The following is a 14,758-nucleotide window of genomic DNA, read 5'->3' on the forward strand; positions in this document are numbered from 1 at the left end:
GAACAAATTACTCAGATCCGACGACTATAGCATTATAGCATCCAGCTAACATAAAAACTGCTGAATATTAAGTTCTCGTATAGAAATTGTTTTATGCCTGAATTCCTAGAATACAATGGTTCAGCCGAGGTTAACGTCTTTTTTTTTGGTTAAGTCTGCAACTGTTTTTGAAACAAAAACAACGAAGATTTATTATAATTATATAAACTTTTGAAAAAGTAGGCTTGATGTCACTACAAATTAGCGAAAACCGACTTCGATTTCGTTTCCTAGACACAGTTATTATGCCAAATGGTCAATTCTTATCAACAGAGATGCTGTTTTTAACTTGTAAACACAAATGGTTGCTCCAATAATGTATGTTATCAGCATTTTACGCACATATGGACACATTCGCTATTACATACATACATGCAGCTATGTACATAAGCATGTATGTGTACAAGCAGCTTCCAGTGCCACTTGATGGCTCATCTTCGCTTATGCTCATCTTTGAGGCATTCAGTCTGAGCGCGTACGCCGTATTGTATAGAAGCATTTAAACTAAGCTTTACAGACCCCGTACATAGTTTAATAATAGCCGCGTTACGCGTTAGCGTGACCAAAGCTGCTGGTGACATTCAAAACGCTAATAGATTCCATTTCAAAATCTACGCTTGCACAGCAAGTGGACAAATTCATTGTGCAATTAACTTAGCATTGAAACAAAAAACACCTCAATATACGCGTATATATGTACATATATATAAATCGGTGTAAATAACTGTGTGACCATTAAAACAGTATCGTGTGTTGAAAATAGCAAATGAAAATGCAGTGTCAATTACTCAACAAGTGCAACTTGACATTTTTACTGCTATGTTTAGTGGCGTTTCAATTGGCGGCGTGTTGTACGCGTGCACCAACACACCTACCGCACGGCAGGCGTTCACGCGGCGACAACGGTTATAGATTAATTGTGGCTGAGGGTGCCAATGGCTATGTGCCGGGCGAGACCTACACGGGTAAATAAATGTTTATACTCTTGAATGAAAATAATGCAAATACAATTTAGAAGTGTCAAAAATATTGCTGTCAATTTACGCGATTTTCATCAACTTTTGTTTTTTATTCATAAAACTAAATAAACATTGCATAAAAAGTATTTTAAAAATATAAATTAATTCACTTTTACTACTTAAAATTAAAATACTAGCAATTCACGTGCACATTTTGATTAAAATTATGGTGGACTAAAAAAAAAATATGTATATATGTAAATATATCAATAATGTTACATTGTATTGCCCATGCATAGCCGTAGGTGCTGCTTCATTTGCATAGCCGTAGGCAGAAATATCTCACATGCCCGGCATGTGTAGTCCCAGTGAAAGGATTCTTGCCGATGCTTTTGCAATTCGTCTGCCGTTTCGTATAAACGATTGCACAAGCCACAAATTATGGGATACTGATGTTCGTGCCAATCCAAATCTGCCGCTGTAGCGCACAATTTTCCACATTTCTCACATTGAAATATATGATTGTTGCGTACATGATACTCTAGATTGGCGGCGTTATCAAATTTAACGGCACATTCCACGCATTTGTATGTAGCACACAACTTGGTGTGCAAGTGCAGTTCTTTGCGATTCATAAAGCTGTTTTGACAATTGTTGCAAGTAGGCGCTAGCGCGTTGTGCCCCTGACGGTGAGCGAAGTATTTCTGCTGTGCGTTAAAATAACGTGGACACTCTTCGCAATAAAATATGCGTCGCATAGTTTTTGGCAAAAATGCAAAAGTGCTCAAATAATATTGTACTTTATTTAAGATACGTTTTTTCTCCATAAATCGCGAGTGATATGTTTGCATATACCATAACGTAATCAAATTCACAATACGTTTCGTTTGGCTTATGGTCAGTTCGAATTTATAATGTTCGTTTAAACGTTGCATTAGTCTATTGAAATCTAACTCTAATTGTTCATAGCTTTTGAAGCCTCTACTAAATTTCCAAAGATACTTAAATTCAGCGAAAATTTTCGCAAATGTGTTTGCCTTTGCACGCATCTCCTCCAATTGCGCTAAGTTTAATTCATCCTCGGCGTTGGGGTTCATGATGATTTTTAACTAAAAGAATAGGTTTAAATGTTTTCATTAATATATACTTATATGAACATAAATATGATAAATAAAAATATGTTTTACTTACGCCTATAGAACATAGTAGCGTGTAGTTTTCTCGCTCTTCTTCCGACTAAAGCAAAGAAATAAAAACAATAATTTAGCAACAAGAGCTAATAAATACTGAAATTACTTACTGCAGTGCAGATCATGCTATCATCAGCTGCATTGTTTTGGCTGTCGCAAGGCAATGTAACGTTAAAACAGCTTTCCTAAAAGAAAGTAAATTATGTGTATGACAACGAATGATGAATTAGTGTCACTACAAATATAATACCATAGATGTATTAAAAAACGGTTTATCGTCAGCCATAGTATTTAATTTTAACTGATTTAGCGAATCGTTATGTGTATAATCAATTTCATGTACATATGATAAGGGCTGTTGCTGTTCGCTGGTGCTATCAGCTGCGGCGTGTGAGCTTAAATCGGTTGCTAGAACCGTCGGTTTCTCGATTTTCAAATACTATATAAAAGAGATGACAAATGAAATTAATGAAAACTATAATAACTTTTCATAGTTAATACAAACCGGTGTTAAATCTTCAATAATACTCTCAGATGTACTCGCACCCCAATTATCGGTTTTGTTTATTTCTTGTAAAACACTGGGCATTTGCAAATTGCAGTCTTCTAAATTGTTTTTAGCTGGTAGCACGTTACTACTGTTGGAAAAATTGGCAGACGCATTTTGGTTTTCATTTGGTAGAATTATATCAACGCTCAATATTTCAATATCCGGTTTCTTTGTAGTTTTATTTTCTTTCATAATTTCCACCGTGTTTTCGTGATCTTGCTTTGCCTTCTTTGATTTTTTTTCGTTTTCATCGCATTGTGTTACACGCTTCGAAATTTTAAATCGGCGTTGCAAATTTTTGCAAAACCTGTGCATTTTGTGTTCCGGTATGACGTTTTCAACATTTTCGGTACTAGTTGGTGAAATTTCAGTTGAAATACACTCGTTTGTTTTTGTAGTTTTTATTGCGAGTTCCTTAATCTTATTATTCTTTTCTTTAGGTGTTGATTGTGTCATAAAATTATCGGAATTTTTTAAAGTGTTTTCATTGTTCGTGAAAAATTTGGAAAACGGTGGCAATAAACTGTCGACGACTATATCAGATATTTGCAATTGGTCCGCATTAAATATTGACGTGGAGTTATCAGTATAGTTCGTTTGTTGTTGTACTAATAAATTATCAAGTTCTTGTGTAATCAATTCGGTGGTGGCTTTCCCATCGATTGACAACAGCTCAGATATTTCCTCCAGTTCCATATCAGCCCATTCATTGGATTTATTGAAACTCAGATCAAGCGGTTTTTCAATATCAATTTCATGTGTTGTACTTTTTGATTGCTGGCTTATAGTTTCTTCATTAGAGCCGCAATTCTCGTTTGTCTCAAAGTAACTAATATATGCTTTATGATAAGGACTGAAATCATTCATTATAGGTGCTTCATATTTAATTTCTATAAGTTTATCTTCGGTACTATTAGATTTCATAAGAATTGTTTCTTTTTCTGTAACTCTGTTACAGTTTTCCTTTTTGTCTTCTTCTTCATTGGATGTATCGGATAATAGCAAGTCTTCGCTTAAAGTAAATACATTATTGCAAGCTTTCTCAAAGCAAATATCTTTATTGTCCAGCACACTTGTCTTTTTTTCACTGCACGAGGTATTTGAAGCCTGATCTTCCAAAGCGGATCGAACACATTCTATATCGGCAACATTTGACAAATTTTCTTGTTTGATTTGGTTTTCTAGCATTTCGTTTGTATTCCTTTTCAATGCACTACTAACAATTTCATTCCTTTTATTTCCTGCATTCTTTTTGGGCCAATCGATATTACTTTTGCTTTCATCATCACTTTGTAAAAGAAATTTTTTGCTTTCCAAATATTGCTTTAGCGGTAATTTTTTCCCAATTTGTGCTGCATTTTCAGACATTTTTTCCTTGTACTCAGAGCAATTTACTTCTTCTTTTATGTAATTATTTTTCTTAATAAAATTGGTTGCCTTTTTAGGATCCGTTGTCGTATAGTTCACGTTCACTTCAACGTTGGTTTTTGTATTTACTATACTTCTACCGAAATCATTACCATTTTTACTTACAATAGTAATTATTTTAGGTAAGATTTTTGCGTCCGCAGTGTCCGATTCCTTCGGCGCCTCACTTCCAAAATTTTTTTGAAGGTTTATATTGTTCCTGTTTATGTCTTTTTCTTGCAAATTTTTATTACTTCCATGCGTATTCTTTGTTTGCTTGAAACTGGAAACATTTTCGGAATACTCGGTTTCATTGTTACAGGAGGAATTGGCAGAAGCAATACTTGTAAGTAATTCTTGAATTTCTTTTTCTAATTCCTCGTCGCTGCCAAAACCGGTATCATCTTCATCAGAAGTTGTGTTGCAGATATTTTCATTGTCAGAAAACGTATTCTCAATGTTTTTATTAGTAAGCAGTTCCTCAACGGTGTAAATACTTAAATCATTTTGTCCTTGCTGTTTCCCTTGTAATTTACAACCCAATTGGTGTTCCCAATATAAATGTCGTGCGAAAACAGCCATTTGGGAAAATACACTATCACAGTGGACACAACTTAATTGAAAATCATTGAGCTTAGCACATATTTTTATTTCGCCACATTTTGTCCATTCTAATTCTCCAAATTGACTCAATTCATTTTGAGTGTCTCCCATTTTTATCACGTGCGCTTTGATTTACAAATATTATTATATATAGTAATTTGGGAGAGAAAAATCCAATAAGTTTGCAAAATAGAATAATAACACATCAAACGGGACCCCCAACCAAAATAACTGCATTTTTAAATGATTACGTACGCGCGTTCATTCAAACAGCTGTCTTCAATCGTACAGTGTTGGAAAACAACGAAATTACATAATATGAATGAAGTATACTGAGAATTTACATTAATTTATTATTGTTTACACGTTTTTAATGGGGACTTGGTATACTATTTCTTAATATATGTACATACATATATTATTTTTGTGCAGTAATGTCGGTACATTACATTATTAATATAACCTCACCTGTGTTTTTAAAATATGACAGGTACGCTAAACAGTGGTGGCTATAATAAACTGGCGCTGTAATTATTATTTCATTGACAATCAAATGTCCATACCCTCACTTTATGCAAGAGTTATAGAACTGAAAGTTGCGAAAACGGATGTAGTACGCGAAGTTCTCCATAACTCGAACTCTTGAATTGGCAATAGAAGTCAAATTTCATAAAAATTTCCTTCCATAACTCGAAGTCTCTCTAACTCGAAGCATTTTTGTGCATTATGGTGATTCGAGTTAGGAAAGTTCAACTGTATTATGTAAAAAGTTTAAAAACTTAATAATTTTGACCGCAAAGACATTTCCGGATATGCTTAACTGAATTATTTAAAACATACAAACACGTATATCCTTTTTTAGTCCTCTTGATCGGTGCCCAAACTCATGAAAAGGTTCAACATTTCACCCATTTCACAATCACCGCTGAGGCGCATATTGCCCGCCGTCGTGCACAACCTGCAAGCCCAAAGCGTGTGGGAGGATTTATACTCTTCAATGATGCTCTAACTAAATTCAGCGATCGTTGTGTTAATACCGTGCAGGAGGCAGATGACTTACCAAAAACTGAAGTACAAGTCATGTGGGTGGCACCACCTGCAGGCTCTGGTTGTGTTTCCATATCGGCTATGGTTTACGAAGGTCCACGCGCATGGTTCTCCGATGACGGACAATTAACGCAGATCGTTTGTGAGCGTAAAACCAATATACACACCGTCAAAAAGGAATGCTGCGCTTGTGATGAAGCTAAATACAGTGTAAGAGCATGATTATTGAGTACATCTAGTAGTGATATAAGATAAATTATACGCACTTACATACATACATATATTTGTATTATAGTTCGTTTTTGAGGGTATTTGGTCCAATGAAACACATCCCCATGATTATCCGTTCGCCGTTTGGTTAACGCATTTCTCAGACGTTATTGGAGCTTCACATGAGGCCAACTTTTCCTTCTGGGGTGAAAACCATATTGCTACCGATGGTTTCCGATTTTTAGCAGAATTTGGTTCACCCACGGCTTTGGAAACTGAATTGAGAGCACGTGGACCACGCTTGAGGACACTTATAAAAGCTGCGGGCTTATGGTATCCGAATGTAAATACGAATACGTCTTCCAAATTTCGTGTTGACCGCACGCATCCAAAGGTGTCATTGGTATCCATGTTTGGTTAGTTCTAACTTAATGCATTTCATTGAAAATGTGCTAAATTAAATACGTTAAAAAATGTAGGTCCTTCGCCGGATTGGGTCGTTGGTATCAGCGGTGTTGATTTGTGTACTGAAGATTGCTCTTGGAAGGAGTCACTGGATTTTGATCTCTATCCATGGGATGCGGGCACTGATAGTGGCATTAGTTATATGGTAAAATAATACTCCTGCATTTATCACAGCTAAAAATCTACAATTCATGGTTTTACAGTCGCCTAACTCGGAAACACAACCACGAGAGCGCATGTACCGTATTACTACGATGTACCCCGAAGACCCACGTTCGCCATTCTATAATCCAAAGAGCCGCGACATGACACCGTTGGCAAAGTTATACATTAGACGCGAGAAAATCATCTCTAGAAGCTGCGATGCCAATTTCTTGGAAGCCTTACAGCTAGATGTATCTGACGATGTGGAGGAACAAGACATCAGACGTATGTATTGAAATTAATTTGCAGACATCTTATAAATACAGCGCCAAACTCATTATTGCAGCTGAATGCCGTTTAACTCCATACACGGACTGGAGTCCTTGCTCTGTTACTTGTGGTAAGGGCATACGCAAACGTACGCGTGAATATGTGAACCCAGAAGCGGCCGCTGCTGCTGATTGCTCACGACAAACGGTGTCAAAGGAAATGTGTGCAGCGCCCATAGCTGAATGCAAGTAAGTTTATCATATATATAATCCACATTTTTCATTATATATATGTATGTATATACATAATTTAGTCAATCGCAAGATAATGATGATGACGAAGGTGAGAATTTAGCACACGCCGTAGCTTTGGTTACAGATGATGGTGAGGGCGCCGGTGTATGCAAGACTACACCCTGGAGTGTTTGGTCCGAATGCTCAGCCAGCTGCGGCATTGGCATTACAATGCGCACGCGCACTTTCATTGATCACACCGGTCGTAAACATTGTCCACATATCAGCACAGTCGAGAAACAAAAGTGTATGCGTCCCGATTGCACCTACGAAGAGGTAGAACTACCCGATCCGATGTGCCCGACTACACAATGGAGTGACTGGAGTCCGTGTACAGCCACTTGTGGCCGTGGTGTTACCATACGTACGCGACTCTTGCTATTGGAGAATGGTGCAGTGAAGGATAATTGCACTCAGCGTATGGAATTGAATCAGCAAAAGCAGTGCAATGTGCCACAGGATTGCACCATTAACATGGAAATGGCAAAAGGTTAGTTTAATATCTCTGTAAAGAAATATATCTTATAAAAAAACTCGTACATCTTATCATTCAGATATATGTGTGCAGCGTGCGGATAGTGGTCCATGTCGTAGCTCATATAAACGCTATGCTTACAATCGTGATAGCGGGCGTTGTGAGAGTTTCACTTATGGCGGCTGTCGTGGCAATCGCAATAACTTCCTCACCGAGCGTGATTGCTTAAATGCCTGCAGTATGCTGCGTAAGCAATTATACAGATATTAACGACATACTATGTATATTCATATTTATATAAGTACACTTGTATATATACATGTTATTTTTCAAATACCGTTACGTAAACCTTCAGAATCGGCAGAAACAACCAACTCACGTTCCACAACCGCTAATCGCGTACAAACAAGCACTTATCAGTCGCCAGAGTTTCAAACCGTAGATTGCATTATGTCTGAATGGTCTAACTGGTCGGAATGTAGTGTTAGCTGCGGTACAGGCTATTCCAATCGTAGCAGATATGTTATTACAGAACCTAGAAATGGTGGACAACCATGTCCGAAACGCAAAGTGAAGGTACGAAGCTGCGTAATGGCTGATTGTTGAGCAGAATAGCTGAGTTCGGAACTGTATGCTGAAGTATCTCGCACTTGCTCAAGTAACGTGAAAAACAAATATGCATACAAATGTCCTGTGTACTTGAAAATAATACGATGAGTTATTATATCTTTTCAATAAAAATCTGCAATCTTGGAAAATCTGCATTACAAGAAAAATAAATTTGTTTTGAATATAGGTTAGCACACAAATTATTGTGTTTAAAAACTCTTATTTATCAAAAATTCACAACAATTCCACAAACACCGCGGTTTATTTTTCAGATACAGCACTTAATTCCATTGGTTGTCAAAGTAAACACGTATACTTATGTACATATGTACATATATCCGGTTAAAGATGCCATTCTAACTGTATATGAAAACTAAAATCAACACAAAGCCAAAACTCAAAAAAAAAAAACAAATTCCTCAACGAGCTTTGACAGTTTTACTGTTAAAAATGTCTGCCTTTAAATGGCGCTATTAGTCTCCATCATTATCAGGTGACAGTACTGTTTAGCATTGTTTTTGTTATAGCAGTTGCCTACATTGCTTGACAGTTTGAATTTGCAGTCTTACATTTCCTTTGGCGGTCATACATTTCCTTTGGCGTTCATACATTTCCTTTCGCGTTACAAGCCAAATTCTTTGTATAGTGTTTAAAATTTCTTAGCAAATTATAAAATTGCTCAGTGAAAATATATAACTATTACATACTTATGTATAGTAAATGTAGTTATTTTGTTTGGCTTTCATACGTCGTAACCTAAGTGAAAAAGTGTGTTAGTGTTTCCATAAATTCTGTTACAAAGTTTACAATGCATACTGCGACGATAAATTCGTAGAAAAAAGTGCTTTTACCATATGGTATGCACGCCGATCTGTGCGTGGAGCAGTAATCGTTTGGTAGGAAGTCTCCCGTAAAGGCGTTTCCATTCTTCACTCCTGTGAAAAAGATGTTAGAATTGGTGCAAAAGTTTACCAGCAAGATGTTCTGGGAGGCGTCGTCAAGGATTTAACCAATACTCTCTTCGTAAAAGCGCATTGGGTCAATCAGCGAGGCTCTGCTCCAACAGACAGGGCAAAAACCACTAAGTAATGGTTTAAAAGAACTACTTTTGGCGGCAGACAATTGGACGTTTAGAAATTCCGTTTTGAATCCATCGGACTGATCCACAGAAATGTGAAGTCTGAAAAAATCTTGGGTTAAAGCAGTATCGTCAATACAAATAGAAAAACTGTGCGGGCTAATATCGATCAATGGCAATCGTTTGAGAGCTTGTGTGTAATCAAAAGGTGGTCAATTCGAATAAAATACTTCGCTCATTTAATATATGCATCATTAAGTTAAATTTACTTTTTTTATGTGTTAATGCTACATTTTTATAACCGCCTGAACTTTTAACACTAACTAAGTTTGTATAAAGTGAAATATTACTTTATAATGGGCTGATTTGCGCTATCGATGATATTCATTTACCATGTGGAAGCTGGATGACTTTGTTATTTTTATAACTGTAAGTAATTCTTGGTTTTAATTAAACAGAATTTATTTCGATCTATTATTTTAATTTATTTTACATATTATTTAATATTTTTTTGGCTTTTCTTAGTACAAATATAATTTCACTCTTAAAACGACAATGACACGGATGGGTGGGTCTTGGATTATACATACATACATACGTGAAATTCTAAATTATGTTAATCATCTTAAAATTAAATTTCTCTACTTGTACTTATTCAGCTTAAAAGCACGTAACTCTTATGAATTAGCAAATTACAATAAGTAATTCATATAAAACTTAAAATTATCGTATCAAAACTAAAATTCATTTTTCAAAACACATGTATATGCATTTCAAATCTATAGTCTCTATAACTATTTTTGCTTAAATATGTATGAATAAAAATTTATTTGGTAGCATTTTAGCTTTTGGAAAGCTTTGCAGTTACGTTGACATAGCCAATCAACTACTATCATTTGATACATTGATTTCGTCAAGAACTTTAGCATCAGCACAGATTTCAGACTTAACAACTGTTAATATAGATTCTTCTTGCGAATTTCCTTCGGGCTTATCACATTTTACTGCTGCAATATGTTTAATACTGTCACCATTCGCTATTGCCATTTTCTCGCTTAGTATTTCTTCAACTGGCACACTTTCTTTCGCCTTCTTAACATCTATACTCTTCAAAGCAATTATATTGAAAGATTTCTCCTCACTTTCGCCGGTACTGTGCTTGTAGACGGATGTTTCGATATTGCCATTTGGTGATGCACTGATTACCTCACGCAGATCGGTACGTGAATCCTTACAGCATACTTTGTCCACACAATCACTAGCGTTACACTGCATTAAACATTCTATAGATGGTGATTTTGGACTTTGGAATTCCGGTTGAATTGTGACTTCAGTAATACCACGATCTTGGAAATATGTACGTACATCTTCAATGATTTTTGTGTATAGGCGTGGATTTTCAAACATTATGTGTACAGTAGCTACTGATTTATGCGCTGACAATTGCCAAATGTGCAGATCGTGATAGCTAACGATTTCGGGGAATTTAATTACCAATGTACGTTCAAAATCTTCCATATCAATGGAACCAGGAATTGTTTGCAAAAGGATTAGACATGATTGTTTCACTATTTGAAGTAGAGAAAGTAGTAAAAAAAAATTAGTATTTCTTCAATGTAAAATGTGTTTATGTGGTATACTTACTGTAAGGATAACTAAGAGAAACCAGTAGGACACAGGAGAAAATTGAGAGTACGGGATCGATAAATTTGGCCGTATGCTCTTCATCTTCGGCCATATTGACAATGAATGCACAAACTATAACGAATATAGTGCTCGACACATCACGCAACATTTCCACAGCCCCTTGACGTTTTGGCACATAGTGTATCTGACCAATTTCAGCTTTTAAATCATCTTTAAGCTGCCGATCATTTTCAATTGTCTCACTATTTGGCTTCGATAATTGTCGTTCATCAGCTTTTAACTCTTCATTATTCGAAAGTACACGATCTAAAATTACATCACCGCTAGGTGTTACATGTAAAAAGCTACCCTGATGCATTGTATAACCACCGATTAGCAGATATGTTAAACCATTTAAAATGAGTCCAACAAATCCCAGTATCATGACAATAATGGGTAAGTGCATTGTGTCTTGATGATCTATGTGTACAAGTGTTTGTAAGGCCTCCACTACAAGCGAAAATGACAGCGATGCTAGTATAATAAATACGATCAGCATGGTCAGTATATCGATGCGCGTCCAACCAAAAGTGTTTCGCAATTTCATTTCACGCCGATGGCGCGATACTGTTGGAGACGGTGCTCCAGACATATTTACTACAATAATTTTATCTTTGTTAGAAACATTTGGTAAATTGCTGTCGCTCTCCGCATATGTGGAGCTAATGAAATGCTCGAGTTGGCTTTCATCATGTTTTCTGCTGTGCTGCAAACATAAATGTAAAGCATTATTTTAAATGGTATAATTAGTTACTAAGCAACTATTATACATATTCCTTTCATAAATGTAAATATTTTATTGAAAATTGTTTGTATAAAATTTTTCCGCAAATGTGGCTTTATTTTATTTCATTTACCCTAAAAATACAATTAATTTCGTGGAAAACTTAAAATAAAAGGTATAATGTTTTGCAATTATATCATTATGTAATTATAACATATATACTTATATCTAAGGTATGACTTTTTATTTATGAATGTACTTCACAAGTGCCCCCGAAGTATACCGAAAGTGTTTTAAGTTTAATTAAATATTTTTCTTCCAATGTCGTAATATTTTTTCCTCAATGCTAAATAGTGAACCAATTTCCATATCATTTAGTATGAAAAACTGTTTAACAACCAGCAGCGCTTGCAGAGCTTCACTTATGGATGGAGCATTTGTGTCTTCCACACTTTCCTCAAGCTTATTGTTTGTGTTAATTGGCTCTGTTGCTAATGGCTCATCTTCAATAGGAGCTGCATCCACCTGCAACGTATTATTGGTGGTAACTGGCTCCGAAACTGATTGCGCATCGGGAACTGGTGCAACGTCCACCGGACCATCGGCAGTATGATTGAGCTGTTTGCTTGTTGAGTCTGCATAACATATCATACCTTCATTGCATTCAAACAATTCTGTTTTACAAATTTCAACCATCGGCAACGATGTTGTATCAACTGAAGTTTCATTAGCTTCTTTACTACATTGTCTGTTTTTTACACCGCGCCTTGTGGGAATATTAATTCCATTGCGTTTCTTAAACCTAAAAAGCCACTGTAAACAAGGCTCATATTTCGCATCATATTTAATTGCAAATTCCTTAGCCTTTTCCAATAATGCTCCATTATTCAATGAGGATGTTTTTAGTTTACTCTGTTGATGAAACCATTCACATAAAGCGCTTTCAAGTTTGGGGTTTGTAGTACTATCCAGTCGCGTTCGGAACAAATTTCCATCCTTTGCGGCTTTTATGTAGGTGTTTTTATTTTTTATAATTCGACATATAGTTGATGAATTACATCTATATTTTCTTATTAGTTTCTTTCTATCGGTGTTTTTAGACTCTGCCTCAATAATTTCAAGTTTTTGTTTTAGCGACAATCGACGTTTTTGCTTTTGACTTCTATTCATGTTTCGAAATTCGAATAAACTAATTATGACAATTCGTAGAGTTTAGCTAACTTTCGTTGACAATAATGTCACTGTTTATCGGTTAATCGATTTTTTTACACACAGGTTTGTTCGTTTACTTCATTACTCTCAATATTCAGTACACACAATAGTTATTGCGAAAACACTATCAGATTTACGCCGATACGCATAGAAATTATATTGTATTTTCATGTTCTGGAAACTCTAAGCGCAGCTAATATCTCGTTATATATATCTCGTTGTTGATGAATTACAGCCAACAATATATTGACTTTTACGGCACTGAAAGTATTATTTAGTCGAAGTGAGAGGAACTATTTCACGCTCAACAAGCAACTTGCCTTGCTTGCATTTACAATTCAATGTACTCAGCGAACCAAGCAAGACTCGGCCTTTTCTATCAAAACAAATGTCTGACGCAAAGCGAAGCAAATATTCTATGTTATTCATGTGCTGAACACAATGGCCGCGACAGACTGCAGCAGCACGACAGTGAACTGAAAATGGCGTTGTGAATCCTATACATGAACATTTGTAAGAAGGCAGCAACATAACAATGGCCGATGTACACAAGACAACACAGCTGTCCATCTTGCATGTACACAATTTCGTTGTGGCCATACTAATACCTTGCACTTCAATGAAATTTTAATATTTTGTTCAAAGTGAAATTTTTTATGTAAAAAATAAGTAGATAGGTAAATATTTTTGTTTTAAATTATCAAATGATATAATAGAGCTATTTTATGCTTTTAATTGTAACATAGCGTCAAGTTTGTTAGGAAGGTGAATAATTTTACATTTTACATTTTAGTGGCTTCACCACTCTACCTCAGCTCTCTACCTTCAACTCTACTTTTGTCCTACTGTCGTTAGCAAATATAAGAATATATTGAAGTTAGCAAGAGCGACAACTGTCGGCCTGTAGTCGAACAGCTGTCAAAATAACTGTGTCCATAATACCGTGTGTATTTTAATATTTGACAGCTGTCGTTTGCAGTCTGTCGCGGTCATTGTGTTCCGCATATCAGACATAAGTTTTCTTTCCTTTAGCACGACAATACTGTGCTTAGACGCTGAAACTTTTGTTGCACACCATGGGCATATTTGCAATTTTTTTGTGTTCAAACCGTGCAGGTTATCGGTGCCTCTTACAAACTGAGAGTTGCAGTAATAAAGTTTGATCGTCTGAACGCTCTCTTACTTGCCAGAATATTCCAGAAAACTAAAATGCAGCTCAGCGTATCTATTTTAATTGACTCCAGCTTAAGATCGAGTTTTCTCTCCTACCTGTTACACAAATACCTGCAAAGTGAATGAGTGAAACAAAACGGAGCAATGTATGCAAACACACCTCATTCACTCGAAAATTCCAGTTTTCAGCTGGCGTCTATTTGCACATGTATACATACATATGTACATACATATTTAACTACTTTTGGCGATTCAATTCAGCCAAACACTTGACGCAACATTTTGTTTATATACATATGTACATATGCACGTACATACATATGCTGTTGTTTTTTGTTTTGAATATTCCCATAACATGGCATTTAACATTATGCAATGCGATCCATACAAGCTCAACGATTTAAAAAAATATTTATGTACATATTTATATATGTATGTATGTATGTAGGTATATAGAGTAGCGCTCCGGCTTGTATTACACCGCTGTGCATCATTGCACTGGCTTACTGCCGCTTGGCGGAATTTCACGCACAAATTGGCGCGTGCCTGGTCGATGAAGTGTCAACTCTGCGGTTAGTATGCAATTTCTGGTAGCGCTCTAGACTGGTAGTTGCAGGTGTGCAA

At 36.0% G+C, this 14,758-nt stretch overlaps 3 protein-coding genes across 4 annotated transcripts in view; 1 reads left to right on the forward strand and 2 right to left on the reverse strand.

The window, feature by feature from the left end:
* The first annotated feature begins 495 nt into the window (after window positions 1-495).
* Window positions 496-8,432, forward strand: LOC105226900 (spondin-1). The gene is made up of 9 exons (XM_011206024.4): window positions 496-1,004; window positions 5,611-6,005; window positions 6,091-6,421; window positions 6,485-6,615; window positions 6,674-6,899; window positions 6,961-7,132; window positions 7,198-7,667; window positions 7,732-7,899; window positions 8,008-8,432. Exons 1-9 carry the CDS (start codon window positions 806-808, stop codon window positions 8,256-8,258), a joined length of 2,343 nt encoding a protein of 780 aa, XP_011204326.2. The 5' UTR covers window positions 496-805; the 3' UTR covers window positions 8,259-8,432.
* On the reverse strand, window positions 1,025-4,976 carry LOC105226899 (uncharacterized). Its single transcript, XM_011206023.4, has 5 exons — window positions 2,694-4,976; window positions 2,439-2,627; window positions 2,299-2,373; window positions 2,190-2,234; window positions 1,025-2,107 (listed from the first exon to the last, which is right to left on the reverse strand). Exons 1-5 carry the CDS (start codon window positions 4,857-4,859, stop codon window positions 1,274-1,276), a joined length of 3,309 nt encoding a protein of 1,102 aa, XP_011204325.2. The 5' UTR covers window positions 4,860-4,976; the 3' UTR covers window positions 1,025-1,273.
* A 1,381-nt stretch (window positions 8,433-9,813) lies between the features above and the next one.
* Window positions 9,814-14,758, reverse strand: part of LOC105226902 (zinc transporter 1) — a 254,752-nt gene continuing 249,807 nt past the window's right edge. For both annotated transcript variants that reach the window (XM_049453882.1, XM_011206026.4), the window contains 2 exons: window positions 10,984-11,731; window positions 9,814-10,907 (listed from right to left, as the gene is read on the reverse strand). In XM_049453882.1, the coding sequence (XP_049309839.1) occupies window positions 10,222-10,907; window positions 10,984-11,731 (1,434 nt within the window). In that variant the 3' untranslated portion in view covers window positions 9,814-10,221. The remainder of the gene's footprint in view (window positions 10,908-10,983; window positions 11,732-14,758) is intronic.

This window comes from Bactrocera dorsalis, chromosome 3 (assembly GCF_023373825.1).
Source record: "Bactrocera dorsalis isolate Fly_Bdor chromosome 3, ASM2337382v1, whole genome shotgun sequence".
NCBI lineage: Eukaryota > Metazoa > Arthropoda > Insecta > Diptera > Tephritidae > Bactrocera > Bactrocera dorsalis.

Coding starts and splice junctions, on each gene's coding strand:
- LOC105226900 (XM_011206024.4), top strand. CDS start 806: ATGAAAATGCAGTGTCAATTACTCAACAAGTGCAACTTGACATTTTTA. Junction 7,133..7,197: donor GCGCCCATAGCTGAATGCAA/GTAAGTTTATCA, acceptor TACATAATTTAG/TCAATCGCAAGATAATGATG. Junction 7,900..8,007: donor AAATGCCTGCAGTATGCTGC/GTAAGCAATTAT, acceptor GTAAACCTTCAG/AATCGGCAGAAACAACCAAC.
- LOC105226899 (XM_011206023.4), bottom strand. CDS start 4,859: ATGGGAGACACTCAAAATGAATTGAGTCAATTTGGAGAATTAGAATGG. Junction 2,235..2,298: donor ATAGCATGATCTGCACTGCA/GTAAGTAATTTC, acceptor TCTTTGCTTTAG/TCGGAAGAAGAGCGAGAAAA. Junction 2,108..2,189: donor CGCTACTATGTTCTATAGGC/GTAAGTAAAACA, acceptor CTATTCTTTTAG/TTAAAAATCATCATGAACCC.